A 24,627-nucleotide genomic window follows, 5' to 3' on the forward strand; every position below is an offset into this window, starting at 1 on the left:
CACAGACTTCCATGGAGTAATTATGCTCCTGTTACACACACACACACACACACACACACACACACACTAAAGCAAGAAAAAAGAAAATATCTTGAACATGGAAGAAGTCGTGTCAGTAAATGCAGAGCATTAGTTGGTGTGTGGAGGACAGTGGCCTCTGATGTTGCTTCTTTCGTTTACTCCCTAACTTCTTATCCTTTCATTGTAAGAGCCCCCGGGTCAGAGAGAAAATAGATGTGAAAAGGCAGAAATCCATCAATGTTTCCATGGTTGTAGTTCTTATAGACATTAGATTGGAAGAACTGTAGATAGAGGCTAAGTTAATGTCTTAGCTTCTCTAACCTCCCTAGTATTGATGGGTTACTGCACCATTTGCAGATTTCCACCTCCCTCCCTGGGCTTCCATCCCAAAGGATGGATAATGGAGCGCCGGCTCCCAGTCAGATCCTGACTGTTCACACGCTGTTCTCCGTCACTGCAAAGACCCACTTAATAGTCACGTTAATAGTCACATGGTGATTCTCTGGGTCTCGTTTTTGCCACCTAGATTGATTCATTCTTTCATTCAACAAATAGTCATTAAATGCCTCCTATGTGCCAGGCACTATGCTAATCACGGAGCTATACAGCTGTGTGAAAACAGACAGAACGCCTCTACTAAAGGCATTTAAAGGAGAAAGACACCAATCATCCAAATAAATGTAAAACCAAAACTGAGCCAGAGCAAGCAATGAAGGGTCTGGGGTGCCAGCCAGAAGAAGGAGCAGAAGAGCTGAGCCCGGCTGAGCTCCAGGGAGGCCGCCCTGAGGAAGGGACAGGCATGTGGGTATCAAGGCAGGAAAAGCAGCAAGTGCAGAAGACGCATCCCTGCGGAGGACAGCTCATGGCTCCTTCTGGAGATGGGCTGGGGTCTACTGAAGATCAAAGGGTGAAGAAGACACAGAGGCAGGCAGGTGCCAGACCACATGATACCTTTAATGGAGTGGGGGGGGGGGGAGTGAAAAAAATCATATTTGCATTTCAGAAAGATCACTCCAGCTACCTTTTAGAGAATTCAGGAAAGACTTGCAAGACTCGATGTGGAGAGATCAGTTAAGAGGCTACTGCAATAGTCCCAGAGAAACACGGCTGGGATGAGGGTGGTGGCAGGGGCAGCTAGAGAATAAATGTCAAGAGCCATTTAAAAAGTAAAACAGCAATACTTGGCAATGAATAGGATGTGGAGGGTGAGACAGAGGGAGAGGATGAGGGTGAGTTCTGGGTTCCTGGCTGGTCTTATCGAGATGCTGCAATTCCTTTCAGAAGGAATGGATGAATTGACATTTATTGAGATCCCTTCTATGCGCCAATTTCTGTTCTAGGCACTTTCAAATATAATAGAATCTTTTTAACGGGATGGAACTAGGGAGCGGGGATGGGATGGAAAGGAGTGTGGAACCACTTTCTAGAACTAGATTTTAGTTGAACAGCAGGGGCAGACAGTTTCTCCCAGGAAAACAGGCAATTTGAAGAAAAAACATCAGTTCATTTTAAAGAATATTTGCTGAATTCTGATCATGTTGCCAAGCACTCAACTAGGTACTGAGGAGACCTCTTGTGTTGTAGTTAAAAAAAAAAGGTTATAGGTTAGAAGACACGAGAAGTTGGGGGTCGGGGGGAGAAAGAAGAAGCAGAGAGGGAGGGAAGGGAGAAGAGAGAAAGGAAGAAGGAGACAGAGACTCCTAAGTATCAAGATGGAGACAGGAAAAAAAAAGACAAAGAGAAAGAGACACCTAAAAAGATGAGATAGAAGGAGAAACTGGTCCAGCACGTGATGGAATAACAATGGGCAGAGGGTCCCTGCCACAAACCTTGTGGGTTCCCTGTGGAGCCATATCACCACCTGGTGTAATGACCTTGGGCACTGCACTTGAAGGGTCACCAGGATGGTGGGGCATGGTGGGGGTTGATTTGAGAATTTGATAGACAATGGGATGCTGTAGGAGTCTTGCTTCTCAAATTATCCTTTATTCAAATAAAATGTATTTGACATCATTTTCTTTTCACTAAACTCATTTTCTACCTCTCCAGTATTGACAGTGTTTATGGGGGGAGCTCTAGACCATCCACGTATCACTGGTTCAATGCCAGAGAGTGACATCTTCCATCAAGGTAACTCAGGGGCCCTTGTGGTAACAAAGGTGACTTACGAAGGAGGGGCTCCTGCTGCACCCTCAGAAGGATGTGCACTTGGCATTGCACGTGGGGCGGTAACACAAGAAAAGCATCTAGCATAGTGCGTGGCACATAATAAATGCCTAATAAATGTGATATGTGGTCACCTGGTCTGCTGCAAACCTGATTTAAGAAGACCACATGAGTACTTTAATTCTAAAATAGGTGCCCTGCCTCACATACGCAGCAAAGGCACGGAGCATCATTACCCCAAACAGTGCCATTATCATGAGTCATTGCTTCACATGGGCAGTGAAGAACACTTTCTGGAAGAACACAAATAGCACCAGCTCTGACTTCCACAGCGCCTAACAGCTTAGCCCAGATGCCACCAGTCAGAAGCTCAAATACCTGAATTTTTCTAATATAAAACAGAGTCTGTTTATGTTTGGCTTTTTCAAAACCTACCCTCCTCCTTTCCTCAGCCTCATCCCAAGACCAACCTCTGTGCTGGATCCATTTCCTGCTGGGCAGTAACTCCTTGATTCACCGCTAAGTCTTTGATGCCAAACTGTATTTTTCTGTAACAACTATCCGCTCTCTTCTCATTTCCCTAGCACGTAGCTCGGTGAAAAGAGAGGATGCACGAGCACAGTAGGTGAATTGAATTTGCTGGGAAAGTGGGCAGAGGGCAAAATAACCTTCGCATCCACAAATACAGCAAGAGTTCCTTTCTTTACAAATGTCTGATTTGTACAAATATAAATAAAAGTGCCAGGGAAAACACATTCCAAACCTGACAGTGGTTTTTGTTCGGCAGTGAAATTGAGGGATTATTTTTTATATTTTAAATAGTATATTCAAATTTTCTAATTTTCCACATGGGACTATGTTACTTGGGTAACACAAAGGGATAATATCATAGATGTTCTATATGTATTTTATTTGGAGCATTAGAACTCCAAATCATGCTGCTGATTCCGAGCGAAATGACAGCCACACTGTCTAACACCTGATTGGGCAATAGGAGAACTGAGAATATTAGGAAAAGCCTGAAATTATCCAGGGTATTTTTTAGGAGGCGGGGAAGGAAATGAGGGTGATTCTTACGGTCTATAGAGGAAAAAGATTCAGTCTTTATAGAAGCAAAGACTTTTTAAGACACAAGGAATAGGCATCATCATAAGTTGCATTGCAATAAAGAAAATTATTTTAAAAGGAGAATTGCATCATTTAATATGTAAAAAAGGAAAATCTTTGGAGATGTTAAAAATCCTGAAACATCTCTAGATTTTTTTAATAGAGTGTAAAATCATAAGCAATTCACATCTGAAGGGAGAAAAATTCTTTAAGTATGTGGTAGAAAAGCAAACAACCATTCAGAGATACATCCTTACAAACAGTTAGCATTCTCCTCCCAAAACATTTAAGAGCAAATGAAAGAATGTACCGTAGATGACACAGTTGGATTGTGACTATGTTATGAAGGGCATCAGAAGTCAAGAGAACGCAACAGTGAATCTGCTTAAACAGAACCACTAGCATATCTAAAGATGTTTTGACCTCAAACTGGTCCATCATCTGGGGGATGTTTCTAACCATGTTGATCTAAACGGTTCTCGAAGTCTTCTCATTTGCCTGCAGACCTAGGTCACAAACTAGTTACATGAAAAAAAATCAATCTCTTCATAATTCTTCAGCCTTGTCTTACAAATGGCTCTTTTTCATGATGCTTTTGGCCACTAGAGGGTGGATTCTACCTACGATCTAGCGAAAAGAAAAAAATTGTTACTCAGAGTTTAACAAAAGAGGAGCAACACAAAGACGTGTTTTACAGAAGGGAAATATGTGGCATAAGAGGATGCAAATATTTAAAGAAGAAATATTGTTTCCTTTAATAAGAAAGCCTAGCACTCATATATTTCTTCATGGTTTACAAACAAATTCATCAATATGTCCTCTAAATGTAGAGTATCTACAGTTAAAATTATCCAACACAAAGTGGCCTGTTTCTCTTACTGACTCTCTATAAAAATTATTATTTTTTTTTTTTGAGGAAGATTAGCCCTAACTACTGCCAATCCTCCTCTTTTTGCTGAGGAAGACTGGCCCTGAGCTAACATCCATGCCCATCTTCATCTACTTTATATGTGGGATGCCTACCACAGCATGGCTTTTGCCAAGCAGTGCCATGTCCACACCAGGGATCCGAACCGGTGAACCCCGGGCTTCTGAGAAGCGGAACACACAAACTTAACCGCTGTGCCACCAGGCTGGCCTCTAAAAATTATTTTTAAAAATACAAATTGTTGGGGGCCAGCCCAGTGGTCCAGAAATTAAGTTCACACGTTCTGCTTCAGCAGCCCAGGGTTTGCCGGTTTGGATCCTGGGTGCAGACCTACACACCACTTGTCAAGCCATGCTGTGGTAGTAGTCCCACATAGAAAGTAGAGGAAGATGGGCACGGATGTTAGCTCAGGGCCAGCACTCCTCAGCAAAAAGAGGAGGATTTGTGGCAGATGTTAGCTCAGGGCTAATCTTCCTCAAAAAAAAAAAGAAAAATGCAAATACATGCTTGTAACATTATGACTAGATCACCAAGATTCAAGATTAAAGATAATGACAAGATAATATTTTACAACTTGATTTTAAATATTATTGTGGTATGTGTGTTTACTTATAAACAATAAGTAAAATGTTTTAATGAAATAATTCCATAACTTCAATCGATTATCTAGCATGTTGACAAATACATGCAAAAATGACTTGGTTTATAGTTGAGCTGAGGAAGATGATGAGGAGATTTGGAAAAGAAAAGATAGGCTTAAAGCCCTCCCCTTGCAGAGGTTTTCATAGCGAAATATACCAAGATGGACACTGAACCTAGCACAGGCAACACATGGTTGTTGGGGCAAAATCAAAAATTAAGGTTCTGGGGCCAGCCCCGTGGCTGAGTGGTTAAGTTCATGCACTCTGCTTCAGTGGCCCAGGGTTTCCGGGTTCGGATCCTGGGCATGGACCTATACACCACTCATGAAGCCATGCTGTGGCAGCATCCCACATAGAAGAACCAGAAGGACTTGCAACTAGAATATACAACTATGTACTGGGGCTTTGGGGAGAAAAAAAAAAAGAGGAAGACTGGCAACAGATGTTAGCTCAGGGCCAATCTTCCTCAGATTAATAAACCAACTGTAAAACACACAGAACACGTGCCAGTCACAGGCATATAAATAAACCCACAGTGAAACATATAATCAGATACCTACCAGCCATATACATGTACCCTAAATGAAACTACTCTCCTCTTGGGATTTGCTTAAGGGAAGAAAGCAATGCATAGAAATCCCAAACTGACAGCAAATGCTGAATTTGAAAAGGAAGGGCAAAATGAGGAAAGGTCGTACGGATATAGAAGTAGAAAAACATTTATAATTTCTCACCGTGTGACTGGAAGTCCTATGTACGTATTCAGAATGAGGAGAAACAAGTTTAAATTCAGATTAGTGAGGGCAATTTTTTCCCACATCTCCGATCCAGCTTCCTAAACCCACAGGAATAACATTTTAGCTGAAAGGAATACTGTCAGAAAATGGTGGACAGAACTCATAGAAACAGAGAGTAGAATGGTGCCTGCCAGGGACTGGGGTTGGGAAAAATGAGGGGATACTGGTCACAGGATACGAACTTCTAGATGAATACTACAGATGACAGGGATCTAATGTACAGCCTGGTGACTATAGTTGATAAGATTGGATTACATACTTGAATGTTGCTAAGAGTGGAGATCTTAAATGTTCTCACAACAAAAAAGAATTGGTAATTATGTGTCATGATGGATATGTTAACCCATGCTATGGTGGTCATCATTTTGCAATATCTGAGTGTATCAAGTCAACATATTGTACACCTTAAACTTACACAATGTACTTGTCAATTACATCTCAATAAAGCTGTGGGGAAAAATGCTTAATTAAAGAGTAAAAATAAAATGGCAATGGATAATAATGATTTTTACAAGCGAAAAATTGAGAAACATGATCTGACAAAGCTGTGCTGTTTCTAGTGATAAGAGATGGCCTCATAGAGTTTGGTACCAAAGTATTTGTGTGATGGGAAACAAAACATTGTGATTGGGATTATTCCAGAAAATGCTGATGCATGGAATCCACAATGCAAACCATAGATTTTTTTCCCCAGGTATATTTATTTTCAGTCTAATATCACTGGGGACATTCAAAGATACAATGGAAAGTACAACCCTCTAACCTCCCTATTAGTCATTGCCATTCTCAGGTAACTATGCTGACTCCTAAAGATGGTTAAACACCAAGAAAATTTCTCACCGTCATTCCAAAACATCTTTAGAAGCACACTTCCCACTTGGCTACCATCCCTAAGGGCTGTGAACTCATAAGTGCTGAAACTGATTCTTACAGTCAGGACTTCCGCTAAAGAACTTCATGGAGAAAATTAACCACCAGCGCAGTACCTCAAGGCAATTGGATTACAAAGAAAATTTCAAAATGCAAATAAATTGGAGTCAGAATTCCATTATTTGAGTAAATCCTGAATTCTGTTCCAATTGCTTTGAATGAATATTATGGAGACCTAAAAATAAGCCATTTATCCATTTGAGAGGTCATGAAGCAGTGGAAAATCAAAAGTGTGTTTTTATTTGGTGACTTAAGATCCTAGCAGAATATGTACATTAATTGTCTAACATGGAAAATGAAATCTCCTTGAAACGAAGCAGGGACAAGTTTCAGTCTACACAGAATTGTGAAGAAAAGAAATCACCTCCTAGACATTCCTTATCACTTGAGTAGGCAACTGCAGTGGGGCCTCATCTCTCCCCTCAAGCAATCATGACCACACACTGTTTTTGTTTTTCAAATTTCCTTCTCCTCAAATCTGCTCTTACATATATATTAAACTCATTCACATTCTTCACATATTTAGGTTTAAGATTGTGGTAGACTGCCAAAAAAAAAAAAATGCCACAAATTCTTTGCAGCTCCTCCCACAAGGAAATAGAGTCTATGGGCTGGGCCCTGTGACTTGCTCATGCCAATGAGATATTAGCAAACATAACAGAATAAGAATCTTTTAAAAAGTATTTGTGCATTGAGCCTCGTCTTCTCTTGATGCTTTTGGAACCTAGCTGCCATCTGAAGACATCCAGATTGGTCTGCTGGATGGTGAAAGACATGTGGCCCACTTGCCCCCATTACTCTAGCCAACTGCCAGACATGTGAGTGAGTTCATCCAAGACCAGCCAATTCTCAGTTCACTTGCTGGATGGCCACAAAAGCATGAGTGAGTGTGCCCAACACCACATGGAGCAGAGAAAAGACATCCCAGCTAAGCCCTGGCCAAATTATCAACCACAGAATTGTAAGCAATAAATGGTTGTATAAAGCCACCAAGTTTTGGAGTGGTTTGTTACGCAGCAATAACTAGCCGATACAAAGCTTGAATTATCAGGGACAATGTGTAACTTTAACAAAATCACAGAGATAAAACTTTTAGGCATCAGAGAACTGGCAGGAAAGGTATTTTTAGCAGGTAGTGGATGAAGGGGAGTCATCGAAAAATCAAATCACCAGGCACTACATGTTTCTTAGTCCACACTTCCTTTCAATTGGGCTTACCCAACCTAAAAGCAACACTTTTACTAATGAATTAGACTTGGGCCATTCTATTTGATCTGTACCATCAGAAAGCATCTCGTAGAGAAAAAATGAAACATGATCCTGGTAATCATCAACTTTTCATTAAGACTTCAGTCCAAACAGCTGTGGATCTCTCTAGGCAACCCCTATAACGTCAAATGGGATTTTAAATGGAGCATTGTGGCATTGCATAAGGAAGCACTCAGCTGAGATGGGAGAGGACGTGCTGATCTGCAAAATCAATAAGTGCTTTGAATTGACAATGTGCGGGAATAAAAAAAGAGGTCATGTATCCATCAGCTTCAGGCGGACCCAAGAGCTCTGAGTCTTCATTAGAACTGAAGCAATTTGTAAAAGCACTCAGTCTATACTGCAACTTTCATCCTGTGCTTTCAAATTGAAAATTAATGACCGTGAGAGAAAACCAATGGAAGAAATACAGGGCATTGTCCCCAGGTTTTTTATACAAATCCAAATCAAGGAAAAATTTAAAAGCACATTGAAGGCCAGAAAAAACGGGAGAAGGAAAAAAAGTGAGAAGGCCAGAAAAAAGCAAGACATGCAGACAAATCTCGTTATTATTGGTTGTCTAATTGGGACTCAGGGTGCGAGCCACCACTGGTCACAATATATCTCAGACACCACCTGTAACAGCACCTGGTCATAGGGTTTCCAATTATTGACAATGACAGCAAATCAGTGCCACTGAGTCAGTCCTTCGGAAAGGAGCGATACTGGAAGTGCAGGACATCAGAACTATCTCAAGGCAGAGAACTAAAAAACCAAAAGTCAAATATGAAGCAGAAGGAAGATTCAGGGATATTACTCGAGCCAGGTGCCAAGGAGTCCATGGCATACAATAATCGACGCGAGAGGATTTCAGAGATGCAGGTGGTAATAAGAAAGGTCAAATTACTACTAGGCATTGAGGATGCTGGCCCAAGAAGCACCAATCAAGAGAGACGACCTAAGCTGAAGGATGACATGTGTGTCATGTGACTATGTCTGCATTTCTCATTTGAGTCTTAGGAAGAGCAGTTTCTTTAAATTAGGTGCATCCAGCAGACATCAGGTCAAAGGAAATCCTACGTTTCAGTCACAGGTAGCCTTCAGCGTCAATTTCAAAGCCGCTGGATCTTCAGTGAAACAAAAGCAGAAGGGGCCCAGCTGCCTGCAAGCAGTTCCATTTCCTCGGAAGTCAGAATTGTGCTTCTCTGTACTGGGAAGTAAGAAACTACGGGTCATAAGCGAGGGTGCTTTTCAAGCCTGGCTTTGAGGTGTCCACTTACAGACTCATCCCGGGAGCTGTGCTGAGATAAGGGGTGTCTAGAAGCTTGTTCTTGTGATTGGCTCAAACACAAGTGCGCACTCAGGTTCCTACATAACTTGGACAGCCACAATTAGGCTTCTGCTATGTCTAGCCCATTGATCGAGAGCTTTAGCGTTAGGCAAATCCAGGTTAGATTTGAGGCTCAATCACCTCTACTTCCTGTTGTTTAGACTCTCAATGTCTCAGTTTCCTCATCCTTAAATAAAAGAATAAGAATACTATAACCTGGGGTTAAGCATGAGACAGTATGAGCCAAGTGTTCTGCACAGAGTCTCAATGTATGAGTTCTCATGGATGGAAGCTAGTCTAGGCAAAGCCAGCATGGATAAGTGCAGTATCTGGGTCAATAGAGCTGAATCAATCCTATGAATAACAATTTAATGTGTTCGTTTGAGGTAACTGTTAAGACAACTACCATTTAGAAAACCTGGTCAAATGTTTCATTTTTCAGTCAGTTACTTACCACTGGTGGGTTAGGGTCACAGTTTGACCCCATTCCCTGTTGACTAGACTTGGAGGTAACAGAGGCTCCTGATCCCAACCCCAGCTTCATCCTTAACTAGCCCTGAATTATAGGCAGAGAAATGGCAACAACCGCAGGTCCCGCTTCATAAGAACTATGGGGATTTGAGGAGCCATTCCAGTTAAAGAGCGTTGCCCAGCACTTAAATATTTATCCCTGCAGTCACAAAGAGCCAAGGCAGCGAGCAGTCCCTCAATCCACCAGAAGCTGGACCTGTCCCCTTCACTCAAGAATGCCCACTATGGCCACGAAACTTGATCCCACGTCTAGTCCAGCTCTAACCTGGAACCTCATATGAAAAGAATGAGAGCACAGATTTAATCATTTCCTCAACAGCCTTCCCAGGAAAAGGAATCTCTGACATTTGCACTACTGCTCCACCATTTTACAGCTTTCAAAACAAGCGCATGATCACAGGCATCATCTCATTTGAGCTTTGGTATGTTTACCCCCATTTTAAAGAAGAGAAAACTAAGGCTCACAGAGGCCAATTGCACAGCAATTCAGTGATCAAGCTGGGACTTAAATTCAGCTCTCAGCTCAGGCCCCTTTCCCTCACACCTGGTAAGAGAGGTAACGCTTGCCAAATTTCAATTCCAAATTCCAGATTCCCAGACATCCTCAGCAAGCCCAACAACGTTAGCGATCGTATCATAATAACTTCCAACCACAAAATAAAATAACAGTCAACAGGTTAGTTACAAAATAGTCTTAAATAAGTCTTCATCTGACCTCTATGGCCATGAGTTTGATGAGAATTTCCTGAAATTATATGCTGGCCGCGCTTCAAATAGAGCCATCCTCAGAAATGCACTGGTTAGTGACATACGCTGTTATCAGCTGCCATTTCCGATTTTCATTCCAGGTAAGATGATGTAAAATGATTCCTGCTATCCTCACAGACTCTGCTAACTCCTACTCCAGTAAGTAGATCCCATACCTTTTCAACAAGAGTTCAGCCAAGAATGAGTTCTGAACTATTTGAATTTTGAGGGGAGCAGTGGAAAAAGAGGGAGCAGAAATCCCTTATAACTAAAGGCCAGTTTATTAACGCTTTCATACATATGGATTAGCCATTTAAAATGAGGTTAAAAGGCTGCCTCTCGAATAGATTTTTAACATCAAGAATCTCATAAAAATTCCATATGCTCCACCAGCACGCATCCCTCACTCATTACCGGTGTCCTTCCTCCCGTTGGATTAATCCCTCAGGTCACTAGCCTAAAGAAGACAAATATCACTCATCCTCCCTGAACGTCCCCCAAAATTAGAATCAAAACAAAATGGAGACGAAGGACGGCTGTGGCGGCAGCTGTGAACACCATTAGGACAAGTCCCTAAGTGTCCTGCAGTCTGGGCAAGTCTGACTCATCTGCCTGTGCAGGTGGGGGCTCTTCACACCCTGGGCAGTGCCCTCTCCTTCTCCTCTCCCCTCCACTAACTTCCACGGCACTGCCCTCCCCCAGAGACCCTCTCGACTCAGTGACGCCTCCCCCAACCTCTTCTGCTGCTGCTTCTAGCTCCCACTTCAATGCAAGAACTCTCCAACACTCTCCCCAAATTTTCCCCTTTCCTTTTTATGCTGTCACCTCCATCTATCTTGAGTTCCCTTGACTTCTCTAGCACCCACACACCAGGAGCTCCATCTTTATCTCCCTGGTTTCAGCCTCTTTACCCAGTTCTAGCCTCAAGTGACAACTATTTAATGGCACATCCACTTGGCTGGCCTGCTGGACCCAAAAGCCTAAAAGGTTCCCTTTGCACATTTCCCTATTTCTCTCAGTTATCCAAGTTAAAGTCTTAGCGATGCTTCGACTCCATTCCCACCTTTGTTCCCTACATTCCGCTGACAACCAAACTCTGATGATTCCACTCCTCCCATAGATTTTAGGTCCATCCTTTCCTTCCCACCGCCACACGTTCAAGCCCCCACTTCCACTTGCCTGAGCTCCTATCTTACAGTCTCTTCTTGACTGTAATATCTAATTCTACCAGAATAATCTTTCTAAAAGCCACCCAGTCTTTCTAGAAATCACCCAGTTCTATCAGAATAATCTTTCTAAAACACAGATCAGTTCACATACACCACTAACACAAAATGTCCCCAAGTCTTCATTTCCCAAACTCTTTAGCATCTAGATTCTCCCCACTCTGTCCCAGGGAGCATTTTTGGCCTTACCACCCATTACTGCATCTGATACATCTTATCCTGCAGCCAACTAGATCTACTGTTCCCTGAACTCCCCACCCCAGACCTAGGACTTTAGTTCCATAGCTCCCTTCCCCCATGGATAAATTCACACAATATTTCAGTGTCCAACTCATCGGAAATTCTGATTGAACTAGAGTACTGGCCCCCATCCATGGGAGATACGTTCCAAGACCACCAGTGGATGCCTGATACCACAGATAGTACCGAATCCTATTTATACTATGTTTTTTCCTATACATACAAACCTATGATAAAGTTTACTTTCTAAATTAGGCACAGTAAGAGATTAACAACTAATAATAAAATAGTACAATTATAATAATATACTGTAATAAAAGTTATGTGAATGTGGAGTCTCTCTCTTTCAAAATATCTTATTGCACTGTACTCACTCTTCTTCTTCCTGGGATGATGTGAGATGATACAGCGTCTACATGCTGAGATGAAGTGAGGTGATGATGTCGGCATTGCGAGGTAGTGTTAGGCTCCTATTGACCCTCTGACGATATGTCAAAAGGAGGATTGTGGAGCCATGATGATGTCAATGGTTGGATGTCCAGAGCAGATGATGTTGATGGTTGGGGATCCAACAAAGGGATGAGACATGTACAGGGCAGGATGGTAAAAGATTTCATCATGCTACTCAGAACAATGCACAATTTAAAACATGAATTATTTCTGGAATTTTCCATTTAATATTTTTGGAACTTGGTTGATCACAGGTAACTGAAACCATGGAAAGCGAAACCACGGATAAGGCGGAACTACTGTATTGTTAATACAAAACTTCAATCACTTGGAATCCCCAATATTTTGAGCATTTAAATCAGTTAAATTCTATCAATTCTCTCCAACCAAAGGCCACCAGGGACACACCTGTAGTTGAAGAAGCGGGTTTATTACTCAGTGCAGCAATGGAGAATGAACACCATGGGGAACCCTGGGGTGTCTCGGTAAGAGGGTGTTAGATGGGACTTACTGTAGGATTTGAACCCTGGTTGGGTGATGGAGGGGGGATTCACTCTACAGTGAATGCTCTCAGAAAGCAGGAGCAATTCTACGCTTGAGCATCTCAATAAATCTTATCTGTAGGGAGGGCAGGCGAAAGCTGTCATTGGTAACGAAGCAGCTGGCCTTCAATTTATTTGCGAGAGAAGGATCCCCTTCTGATATTTTGCAGGTTGCACAATGACCTTGCTTTCGACTGTACTTAGACAAAATTCTGAAATGGTCTTGTTTGCTTCACTTTATCATGGCCTGTGAGCAACTGTCTGGTGTTGGTGTTCTGTGAAATTATGTTCTCACGTCCAACAGGAAACATGATGGCTCAGATCCTAATAACTCCCAGGTCTACCTGTAAGGGTCCAACAAGCTCCAATGTCAGGGGCTGCTCTCTTTTTCAGTCAGTGTCATCATGATGCTAATGTAGAGATTTAAACATTTTCTTAGGTAGAGTACAGATCATGAAGAGTTGCTACAGGTGTAGCTAGGTAGACAGGATTCTACTTGGGATCCTGATCATATTTTGGAAGATGGCAACAGATGGGCATGCTGGCAGGATTAGGATGTGGGGAAAGGAGACAATACACCATTCTATACAACTATAATTCTCAAGAATAACGTGATATGCAGCTCAGGAGGAGCCTCCTGGAGTAAGTCAAGCACAGCAATTGTCTTTATCCTCGTGAACCTGATAAAGTTTTCTGGTTAACAAAAGATGAAAGTTGTCCATTGTACTTATCCAAGAATCTAGATACAATTAGGCATTCATGAGTGAGCTAAATGTCTTCATATGTTTGTAGGTGTACTTTTTTCTTTATTGTTGTTGAATTGCTATTAAAATCCTGACCAGTGAGTCTTGTCTTAGATTCCGTCTCCAGCAGACGCTATCAGAATGCTGATATTGTCAAGTCTGAGTTCAACAGAAGGAAGCAAGGCCAGCTGTGTCTTTCAGGCCACACAGACCAGAAAGGCAGCCCACATGGAAGGCACATGTAAAAACTAGAAAAAACAGTATCAGAAATTCCTATAAATATAATTTCCTTTAAAAACAACGATTCATTTGGAAAAAGTCTAAATTTCCCTCTTTTATAGTCTGGATGATCTAATTGGGTCACCAGCTCGATGGTGGAAAAGAATCAGAAGAAATACGTGGTCAGCAACTTGTTCCAGACCTAGTCTGTGACAACTGATAAGCATCTAAGGTTATTCACGAAAATAAAAACTGATACATGTCTTTCCATATAAAAATCCTCTAACGCCTTAGATGTTAAATTCCTTAAATAGTAATTTAAGGCACATTCTGCAAATGGGAGGATTAATTCAATTCAACAAACAAGGTCAGACTAATAACTCAAGTGTATTAGGCAGGTCCAAGGCCAGTGAACTCAGGCAAACCTCCTTCCTTCTTACCAAGGATTACTTCCGGTACTGCTCAGCATCCAAATAGCATCTCCAGATGCCACCATTATACTGAGAACACATAAAACACCATGGCTCCCACCTGCAAGGACAATGGCATGCACCTGGTAATTCCACACACAATGGCACTGCTCCCCACAGTGTGTGCAGGTCTGCGAGTGCTCACTTTCTCTGGTCTTCAAGAGATTTCAATTTGCAATCTTCTTAGAGTACGCGTGGCCTATCACTTAAAACTGTCACTGAAAGATAACATTCCAGTGATTACTCAGTGCTGACATTTTGTTATTGAATATTAAAATCCCATCAGCAATCCTCAGCCTGAAAAGCTAAAAATGAGGTTTGAAAATAAGGCACTTGGAGTATCTGTTTTGCAGTCATCCAAATGGCACTTTGTCAGATGGGAACTAATTATCAACCTGACATAACTTCCATCTGCTGCCATTCTAGGCAATGGGATCCGTTTGCTCTCTGTAAAGATGATCAGGCTCGTCGCTCTTCAGCTAGACACCCAATTTCACCTATTCTCACGAGATTCTTCTATTATGCAAGCTGGTGGCGAAGCAATTACAAGCTTCAAAAGAGTAAGACTAGAAATTTTGCATTCAGAGAATTGTCACTTTCACCTCTCAAAATGTAAATTCTTGCCAGATGTTAAAGATGCCTTTTTTATTTCACACAACGTCACCTGATGATCTGAGGAAGTAACCCCTCTCAAAGCAATTTTCTCTCCCAAGTTCGAGGAGAGAGCTCTGACAGAACACAAGGCTCTACCCTGGAGGAGCGCCTAATAAAGGAAAGGATCATGGCGTGGGGTCCACATTTCTTCAGGCTTTTCAAGGGTACTTAGGGGCTGGACGTTGGCTATTACCAAGCTGAATGCTCCAAATGGACATGAATGAAGTTTGAGCAGAGAACAGCCTGAGGGAAAAGTGGAACTTAAACAGGAGAGAATTCACCCCTCTGTGGCCTGGGGAGAAGTGCTGGAATCTCCAAGGATGGAAAGAAAGAGGAACGGCTCTTCTTACTCAATGCCAGGAAATGGGATACACGCCTCTCATCTGATGCTCTCACTCACAAGACAACATGGTCAGCAACTTGCCCCAGGTCCAGACTGTGACCCCAACTGCAGTTGAATTGACAAGCATCTAAGATGTTATTAAGGAAAATAAAAACTGAGGCCCAGAACTATCCTGTAAATCTCCTCTGGGGATAGTCAGTAAGAGTCAATCAATGGGGATCTCATCAATAGGTTCTTTCCACGACCCTCGGCTACTTCTCCCAGTGTGGAAAGAGAAACACTAAGCAGTGTATTTTCTATTTAGGATCACATAAGCCTCCTCACGTATGTTGAAGAACTCTACTTGATATTATTAAAAAGCAACACTTATCTTTAAATAGCTACATTCCATTTAAAGTTTTAAAAACAAACCAACTAAATATAAGGAAAATTTTAGTATATTTAAGAATAGAAGTCAGAGGAGAAGGGGAAGAGAGAACAAAGCTGCCTTCCAGTCTTGCAATATGTGATTCCTCTTCATGGAGCTGCACTGAGGAAACCAGAACTCTCAGGAGACAGGCACTGAGGAAGCCCCTGACAGAAAGAGTTTGCTTCACAACCCTGCTGAGGGGAATTATCCCACGGGTTATGGCATCCAGAGCAGAGCGTTGGGAGCACTGTGCTCATGAGTCATGACACAAGGAACACTGTCCTCCATAGCATGACTGGAGCTTGTTGAGTTTGCAGACGCAGAGTGGTCTTAGCGCTCCGCCTTCCCAGCCGGCAAGGGCACCGCATGACATCGCCTCCTTCCCCAGCACGCCCAGCGCCACGGCACACGCTCTGCCATGCATGTGGAAGAAAACTGGGCCTCCAGAGGGGAAGCTATTCCCATCTCCATCATGGCTCTGACAGGGGAAGATGGGTGTCAACCCAGAAAAGTCTCCTCTTGTCATACGTAGAGGTGGAGAAACTTCTTCACCTCGGGGTTTACGAGAAACTCAAAAATGTTACTGTGATAGTTAATTTCATGTGTCAACTTGGCTAAGCCACAGTACCCAAGTATTTGGTCAAACACCAGTCTAGACGGTGCTGTGAAGGTATTTTTTAGATGAGATTAGCATTTAAATCAGTAGTCTTTGAGTAAAGAGATTGCCCTCCACAATGTCGGAGGAGGGGGGACCTCATCCAATCAGATGAAGGCTTGAAGAGCAAAGACTGAGATTGCCTGCAAAAGAAGGAATTCAGGCTCAAAACTGTACCAGAGGGGCCAGCCCCATGGCCAAGTGGTTAAGTTCACATGCTCTGCCTCAGTGGCCCAGGGTTTCACCAGTTTGGACCCTGGGTGCGGACCTAGTGCCACTCATCAAGCCATGCTGAGGTGGCGACCCACATAGCAGAGCCAGAAGGACCTACAACTAAAATACACAACTGTGCACTGGGGGGCTTTGGGGAAAAGAAGGAAAAAAAGATTGGTAACAGATGTTAGCTCAGGGCCAATCTTAATAAAAAAATAAAAAACTGTAACAGAGAAACTCTGCACGAATTTCCAGCCTGCCAGCTTGCACAATGGATTTCAAATTTGTCACTTCTCATGATTGCATGAGCCAATTCCTTAAAATCAATGTCTCTCTCACTCTCTTTCCATATATATATATATATATATATATATATATATATATATATAAAATATCAATCCCATGATTGCTTAGCAAAACAGAGAATTAAGAGTCTAGATGAAAAAGGCTTTTTAACACCCCCCAGTGTTGAGTTGCATTTCCCACTAATTCCTTTAATTGATTCATGAACATGAGATGTGCCTTGAAAGTTCTGGGGCAGTGGAACCTGGGCACCTGAGATGGAATCTGGGCTCAGACCGCTACTGGCGGTGCGGCCCCAGGGACAGGACTGAGCCAGGGACGGGGCATTTCATACCTTGGTGTAAATGTGGCCCAACAATATTTACCTTGTAGGCAGGGCACAAAAGGACCAGAGATGTGAAGCACCTCAGCTCAAAACCTAGAAAGATTAATGCCCACTAAATGGTGGCTTGGGCTATTATTGGTAGACAACAGTTATCAACACATACTTCCTCCTACTGCCAAGGGAGAGAGACATACATATGAGGATAATTAATATAATGCTTTAAAGACCAGGCAAGTGGATGATTGTTGGAACTCAGAGGAAGGAAAGTGGATTCAGCCCCAGAAGGAAAATTTTCCAGGTGAGATGGGGCAAGAGAAGAGTGGACATTCAGGCAGAAGGCATTGCATGAGCAGAGCCAGGAGTCAGACAAAACCAAGGAACCGGGTGGCCACACTGACGGGTCAGGGGCATGTGTGGGCAATTGTCGTGCTGAGGAAGCATTCTAAAGAGCTAGCTCCATAAAGGATGGAGACGTGAGGAGGATAGAAAAGAGAGGAAAGAAAGAGCTGCCCGCGTGCGTTCTTTTGAGACCACACCAGTAGGTTGTGTGGACACAGATTTTGACGAGTAACCACTCTGACTTCTGAGTAGCAAAACTTACACAATAAAAAATCAGTAAAATGCAGAAGACATTTGGAAAATAAATGATGGAATTTTTGAATGTTTACACAGGCAGTCACAGGTCCTGTAACACATACTGTGCACAGAGTAAGGATTTTAATAGATGATACAATTCTGAATGCATTGCATTCTTCTTTTTATGCACTTTAAAACAGAAAAAGCGTATTCCATTAAACCAACAACACAGCATTAAAATATACGCAATACAGTAAAAGCCCTGGAATGATCTGTAGTAAATTGTTAAAAAATAATTAAGCTGTTATAAGATTAAGCCTGTTTTTCACCTTCTTCATTTTGCTTACGTGTAATTCTTATTTTTCTGCAATGAATGTTAACTGCTCATGAAAAGGGAAAAGGATATTTCTAAAACTCTGCCAAGGGGCTGGCCCCATGTCGTGGCAGCTATGTTCACAAACTCTGCTTCGGCAGCCCGGGGTTTGCCGGTTTGGATCCCAGGTGCAGACCTACACGCCACTTGTCAAGCCATGCTGTGGTAGGCATCCCACGTATAAAGTAGAGGAAGACAGGCATGGATGTTAGCTCAGGGCCAGTCTTCTTCAGCAAAAAAGAGGAGGATTGGCAGCAGATGTTAGCTTAGAGCTAATCTTCCTAAAAAAAAAATCCCTACCAAGACTAAGCAGTAAGTCTAGAAGAAAAGTATGTCATAAATGAGTAGAGTTCACTTATATTTACAAGTAAACACATTCAGCAGGCCAACATTTGCTCTGATGCAAAAGAAAAGTGAAAAGTCGTTGAGATTGGGGAATGAAAGCATTTGTGGTCCATGGATGTACCAACCTGGGTCACAGAGGCACTTGTAGCTGGTGCCCACACTGCGGCAGGTGCCGTGAGCGCAAGGGCTGAGCGCACAGAAGTCGACCAGCTGGGCGCAGGCCGGCCCCGTGAAGCCCGCGCTGCAGCTGCAGCTGAAGTGCACTCCGTCCGCGTAGCAGGTGCCGTTGTTCTGGCACGGAGACGAGGCGCACGGGTCCACCTTTTCTTCACAGGCAGGTCCGAAGTATCCTGTGAGGATGCACAGAGGAAGACAGGGGTAAAAAAAGAAATTAAACTGTGTTTGCACAAAATAGCTAATAAATTGAATTTGCAGTTCTTAACTTTTTTCCATGGTGAATTGCTTACCAATTAATTCATTGTTTCCAGATACGTACAACCCAGCAAGGCTCGGAAAACAGGGGTTTTCTTAGCTTTGGTTAACCGTGGGTTAAAAGATTAAGCCCTGCGCTTGATTCCATTTTTGTTGCAATATAAAATATATGACTGCTTAGATGTACAGACATACGTGGACATGAATATATTGATATGCATACATGTGTATGTGTGTATGTATAGTCGAAAAAGAGATCAAAACTTAATGGTGATTAACCTCAGGAAAGTGGGATTTGGGTCACCTCTTATTTTATATACATTGCTGAGGGGAAGACATTTCTTACTTTGTTTTAATAAAGATATACTCCTGAATTAAAAAAATTAAAACCATATAAAATAGTAATGAAATGAAAAAATCTTTCTCCTACCCTTATCCCTTTGTCCCCCATTCCCTTCTCTAGAAGCAGCCACTGTTGGAAGTTTCTTAAATATTTACTGTTTTTAAAGTTGGTTATTGTGATGGATTAACCAACTGTGGTTATCCATACAGTGGAATACTATTCAGTAATGAAAAGGAAATAAGTTTTGACACATGGTACAACATGGATGAACCACAAAAAATTATGCTAGGGGAAAGAAGCCAGTTACAAAACAACACAGATTGTGTAATTCCATTGATAATAAATGTCCAGAAAAAGTAAATCTATAGATAAAGAAAGGAGATTAGTGGTTGCCTGGGGCTGGGGTAAAAAGAGGGATTGATCCAAATGGCCATGAGGAGTCTTTTGAGGTTGATGTAAGTGTTCCAACATTAGATTGTGGTGATGGTTGCACAACTCTGTATATTTACGAGAAAGCACTGAATTGTACTCCTAAAATGAATGAAATTATGACTATAAATTTTTTAAATAAAGCTTTAAATTTTTTAATAATAAAGCTTTAAATTTTTTAAAATTGTAAATGTGTTTATTGTGTAGGTGATTTTTATTTTATTTTGTGCGTGTTTCAGTATTTCTCAATTGAAAAAATTATACATACATATATGCATGACTCTGTAGGTATGTGCGTCCATGTAGCATTTAACAATGCTTTGGGTAAAATCTATTCTTCTTTTAATATTTTAAGAGCAGTTTGAAAATTAAATGAAGATCATTCAAATTTTAGAAGCAAAAGTTAAATAATTTTACTCACATACAGCTTCAACTCGATTATTCTATTTCACTTTTCTCATCTACATTTAAGTTTATATTTGCCCATCTTCATACACAACTCCTAGCAATACTGGACATTTTTGTTCTTATTGTTAAGAACATACTGAATATATAAAATAAACAAAAATAATTCCCAGACTTAATTATCTAAAGCATCACTCACAAATTGGCATCATCAACCTGGTATTTTACTGTATAGAAACAGAAAATTCCCCTAAAAATCCAATGCTATTCAACATTTTATAAAGTTCCTGGTAGTTTTTAAATTTCAGACATCATACTAAAAATGGACCACACAATCAGTTTTAATAACACTTGAGTTCTCTAAAGAGTCCCTTCGCAGCCTAGAGTGGAATATGATTCTAGCCTTCATGAGATGAATCCCACTTTACTCTGATTGAAAAGGACATACGTAAATACTTGTCACTGTACGACACACTGAGTGACCAAGGCAAGTCCCAAGCTCTCTAATCTTCTACAGCCTCACCCCAAAAATAGGGCTGAAAGTATTTTCTTCATAAAGCTGTTGTGAGTTCTAAAAAGATATACATCGAAATTCCTAGGATAGCTCCTAGTCCAATGCTGAATGAATGAATGAATGAATGAAATAAAAATAGGAACGATAACAGCAATAGCTGACATCCACTGGGGACTGATATGCACCAGGTGGTTCTAAGCCTTCACATATATTATTTCCTTTAAACCCACTGTAATTGTATGATATAAGAACTCTTAGCAGCCCTACTTCACAAATGAGGAAATGGCAACAGAAAATGTGAAATAGCCTGTTCAAGCCCACACAGCTAGCAGTGGCAGAGCTGGGCTACAAAACCCAAGCCCTTACTACTCTGGTCTACTACACAGAAAAGAAGTGAATGATGAACCAATTAAGATGTTATGATGTCTAAACATAACCAGGACTTATGTTTCTATTCTGTTTGTATCTGGGTGAAAGAAGCAATAGAAACTTTATCACTCAAGTCAAAATCCAGGAAAAAACAAATTTTAGAAAGGTAACCACTGTAGATTCATGCTGATATATTCAGTTACCAATATTAATAACATAAGCCACATAGACTATTCCAAGTAGAAAGGAAGACGGGTAAAAATGCAAGGAGATGCTAAGGCTCATGACTTGGGGAAGAGCCAATATTTCAATAGGGCCAAGAGGGGTGTGGAAAGTGAACATTAACGAGGGTACTGGTCAGAGGCCAGATCACGAGTGGTCTTCTATGCCACACTAAGGAGTTTGCATTTCATCCTGAGGCTGCTGGATATCATCTATTTGCATTTTTTTTTGGTATTCCTAATTGCAAGCAATGTGGAGAGTGAATTGGAGGAGGGTGAGCTCAGAAGCAGGAAACCAGATATTCACTGGAGTAATTGAAGCGAGAAGTTATAAGCACCAATTTGTAGCAATAGGGATAAAGAATGTGAGACAGACTGGACACGGATTTTACAAGTAACAGTGTCAGTTCAGGAACCAATTGGATGGCGGAAGAATGAAAAAGAGGAGAGAGCCTAGGAATACAATGTAACAGGAGCCCAAAACTCAGATGGTCCCAACATTATCTGTCAAGCAGATAATGTTGATGAGGGAAGTGGGCCAGTCGTAAGACAGTAGGGAGTGGCAGGGACTGTGGCAAACTGGAGAATTCTGCCCCTTTCAAAGAGGGTGGCAGCCGCCCACCTGCAGCCAACTGCTGCCATTTGGAATGTGGGGCCAGTGACCAGATAGTCTCAATTTTCAAGAAATAGTTGAAATCCAGATTCTTTTTTGAACCCTTCCTATTTGAAAATGTCGATGAATCATTCTTCTGGTAAATAAAACACATCTATGGGCTCTGTATATGTGGCTCCTCAGTGCGACCTAATGTTAAGCACAGCTTCTGGATCCAAAGGGAACTGGGCTTGAATATCATGTCCGCTCACTAAACTGTGGGACCTGGGGCAAGTACATAATCGCTGATATTCTGTTTCTGCATTCACGGAAGGGGGACAGCAATGCCTACAACATATGGTTTTCATGAAGCTTAAATGCAAAAATCTATGGCAAGCATTTGGCATAATGACTGGCAAATAGTAAGTGTTCGATAAGAAGCAGGTATAATCATAATGTGACTCCCACGTTTCCAGATTGGGGTACGATGTGGATGGTGTTGTCATCAACTGCAACAGAAAACACAGGAGGAGATGCCCAGGGGAGAATTATGAGTTCAGCCTTGTGCATGTGGAGCTGAGGTGCTTTTGTGGTTGTTCAGCAGTCAGTTGATGATACAGATCTAGTGCTCAGGAGAGAGGTATGAACTAGAGAACATGGACTGGGAGTCGTATGCATATGGATGGGAGCTGAATTCACAGGTATAGATGCTGACACTTGAAGCAAGTGAACAGAGTGAGAAGGAAGTTCAAGGCTGCAACTCTGGGCAACTATAATATTTAGGAGTACAAGGAAGAAGAGGAAGCAGAGAGGAGGTCTCAAGGAAAGACCCGTCCTCTGTGGTCTGCAGCTCCCAAAGTATTTCTCTCTCATAGCACCTGCACACCTTGTCAGGTCCTCTGTAATTGGTCTGTGATTCCCTTGAGATCAGGGAACATAGCTTATATAACTTTGTATCCTTGTTGCCTGGCACAAAGCCTTGAAACTGGTAGGCATTTGATGAGGGACAAACAGGCAGGTAGATGGATGGATGGAGGGATGGATGGATAAGTTTTTAAAAAGACAGAAGGGAAAGCAGGAGAGAAAGGTGTCACTGAAAACAATGGAAGCGAGAATACCAAAAAAGAAATTGTCAGAAAATGTAACTGAAGGCTGCCTAGAAGCCATGTGAACAAGCCCAGGCTAGCCTGCTAGAAGATAAGAGACCACATGAGCAAAGCAAGCCAGCCCAGACGAGGAAATACTACACTAGTTAGCCGACAGTCAATCCGGCCAGCGGCCAGCTGAATCCGGCCCAAAATGCCAATGCACAAGGATCATAAGCTAAACAAATGGTGCTTGTTTTAACTACTAAGTTTTTGGGTTGTTTGTTACACAGCAAAAGCTAATTGATACCATGTAATAGGAGATACAAGATACTATCTAAGCAGGAAGGTAGGCCAGAGGGAGACTTTTGTTTTGCTTTGCTTTACAGAAAAGACTTGAAAGAGTAATTGATTATATATACTAGAAAAAAATTTCACTAAAGAGGTGATCAACAAATGTTTGTTGAATTGAATATCAAAAAAGTTCACTGATGTTGAATCAGAAATCCTATGTTTTATTATTATTAAAATTTCCCTTTTCTTAACAATTCAAGAAAGTATAAAAGTAAGATGAAAATGCAAATACCATTTTATATTTTCAGAGAATGCTACTATATCTCAGTATATCCTGAGGAGAGAAAATACCTTTAGCATATTATCCAGTCCAAAAAGAATATAATGTAATATAAAATGCTATTCTGTTATAAAGGATGACAAAGCAAAAAATGAATTTAAGGTGTGTCTGAATATACTTTAAGGAGCTGCATGTGATGCAGGGCAATTATGGGATAATTTCCCTGGCTCACAAGATTAGTAATGACTGTTAGAAAAGGGATTCACAGATGTAAATGCCAAGTCAATTTTGAAAATGCCGTTTGAGTTGGACTCAACATTTATGCCCCCCCCAAATTCATATGTTGAAGCTCCACTCCCCAAGATGGTGGCATTAGGAGGTGGGGCCTTTGGGAGGTAACTAGGTTCAGATGAGGTCAAGAGGGTAGAGCCCCGTGATGGGATTAGTGTCCTTAAAACGAGAAGAGGCACCAGAGCTTCCTCTCTCTGCCACGTGAGAACACGGCAAGAAAGCAGTCATCTGCAAGCCAAGGAGAGAGCCCTCACTAGAAGCCGACCATGCTGGGACCCGAATAGCAGACTTCTCAGCCTCCACAATTGTGAGAAATAAATGTCTGTTGTTTAAGTCACCCAGTCTGTGGTATTTTGTAATAGGAGCCCCAACTGACTACAATACTGTTGCTTTGACAAGTAAATTCTCTATTTCCTTCCATCACCTAAGTAATTGTTATCCTTTCTTGCATCTGTCTGATGTTATCCTATGACATTCTTCTGTAAATGACTCACATCTTCCACACTCACCTCTTAAATGACCTTCCTAAGAGAGAAAGGAACACAGTTTGATAACGCAAAGAACACAGAGCCAGAAAATCAAAGTTTGAATCTTCTTACTAGCTGTGTGACCTTGGGGGAGGTACTTAATCATTTTGTGCTTTAACTTCCTTACCTAAAAAATGGAGGTGACCCCTGCTATGTAGGATGAAATAAGATGGCATATGGTGTTCCATAAATGTTGGGTTCTCCTTCCTTTGAGCAGTAGTTCTGGGGAAATTTCAAGTTGCCTATACACCCAGGGTTTGTGGTTAGGAAAACTGGAAGGAAGCTGGCCTGTCAGCCAATCTCTGGAACAGGA

At 41.7% G+C, this 24,627-nt stretch overlaps 1 protein-coding gene across 2 annotated transcripts in view; it reads right to left on the reverse strand.

Annotated features, from left to right (window-relative positions):
• DNER (delta/notch like EGF repeat containing) overlaps positions 1 to 24,627 on the reverse strand; it is a 302,387-nt gene that overhangs the window by 48,653 nt on the left and 229,107 nt on the right. For both annotated transcript variants that reach the window (XM_023642489.2, XM_070270583.1), the window contains exon 8: positions 18,658 to 18,882. In XM_023642489.2, the coding sequence (XP_023498257.2) occupies positions 18,658 to 18,882 (225 nt within the window). The remainder of the gene's footprint in view (positions 1 to 18,657; positions 18,883 to 24,627) is intronic.

The sequence above is a fragment of the Equus caballus genome, chromosome 6 (genome assembly GCF_041296265.1).
Source record: "Equus caballus isolate H_3958 breed thoroughbred chromosome 6, TB-T2T, whole genome shotgun sequence".
Classification (NCBI taxonomy): Eukaryota; Metazoa; Chordata; class Mammalia; order Perissodactyla; family Equidae; genus Equus; species Equus caballus.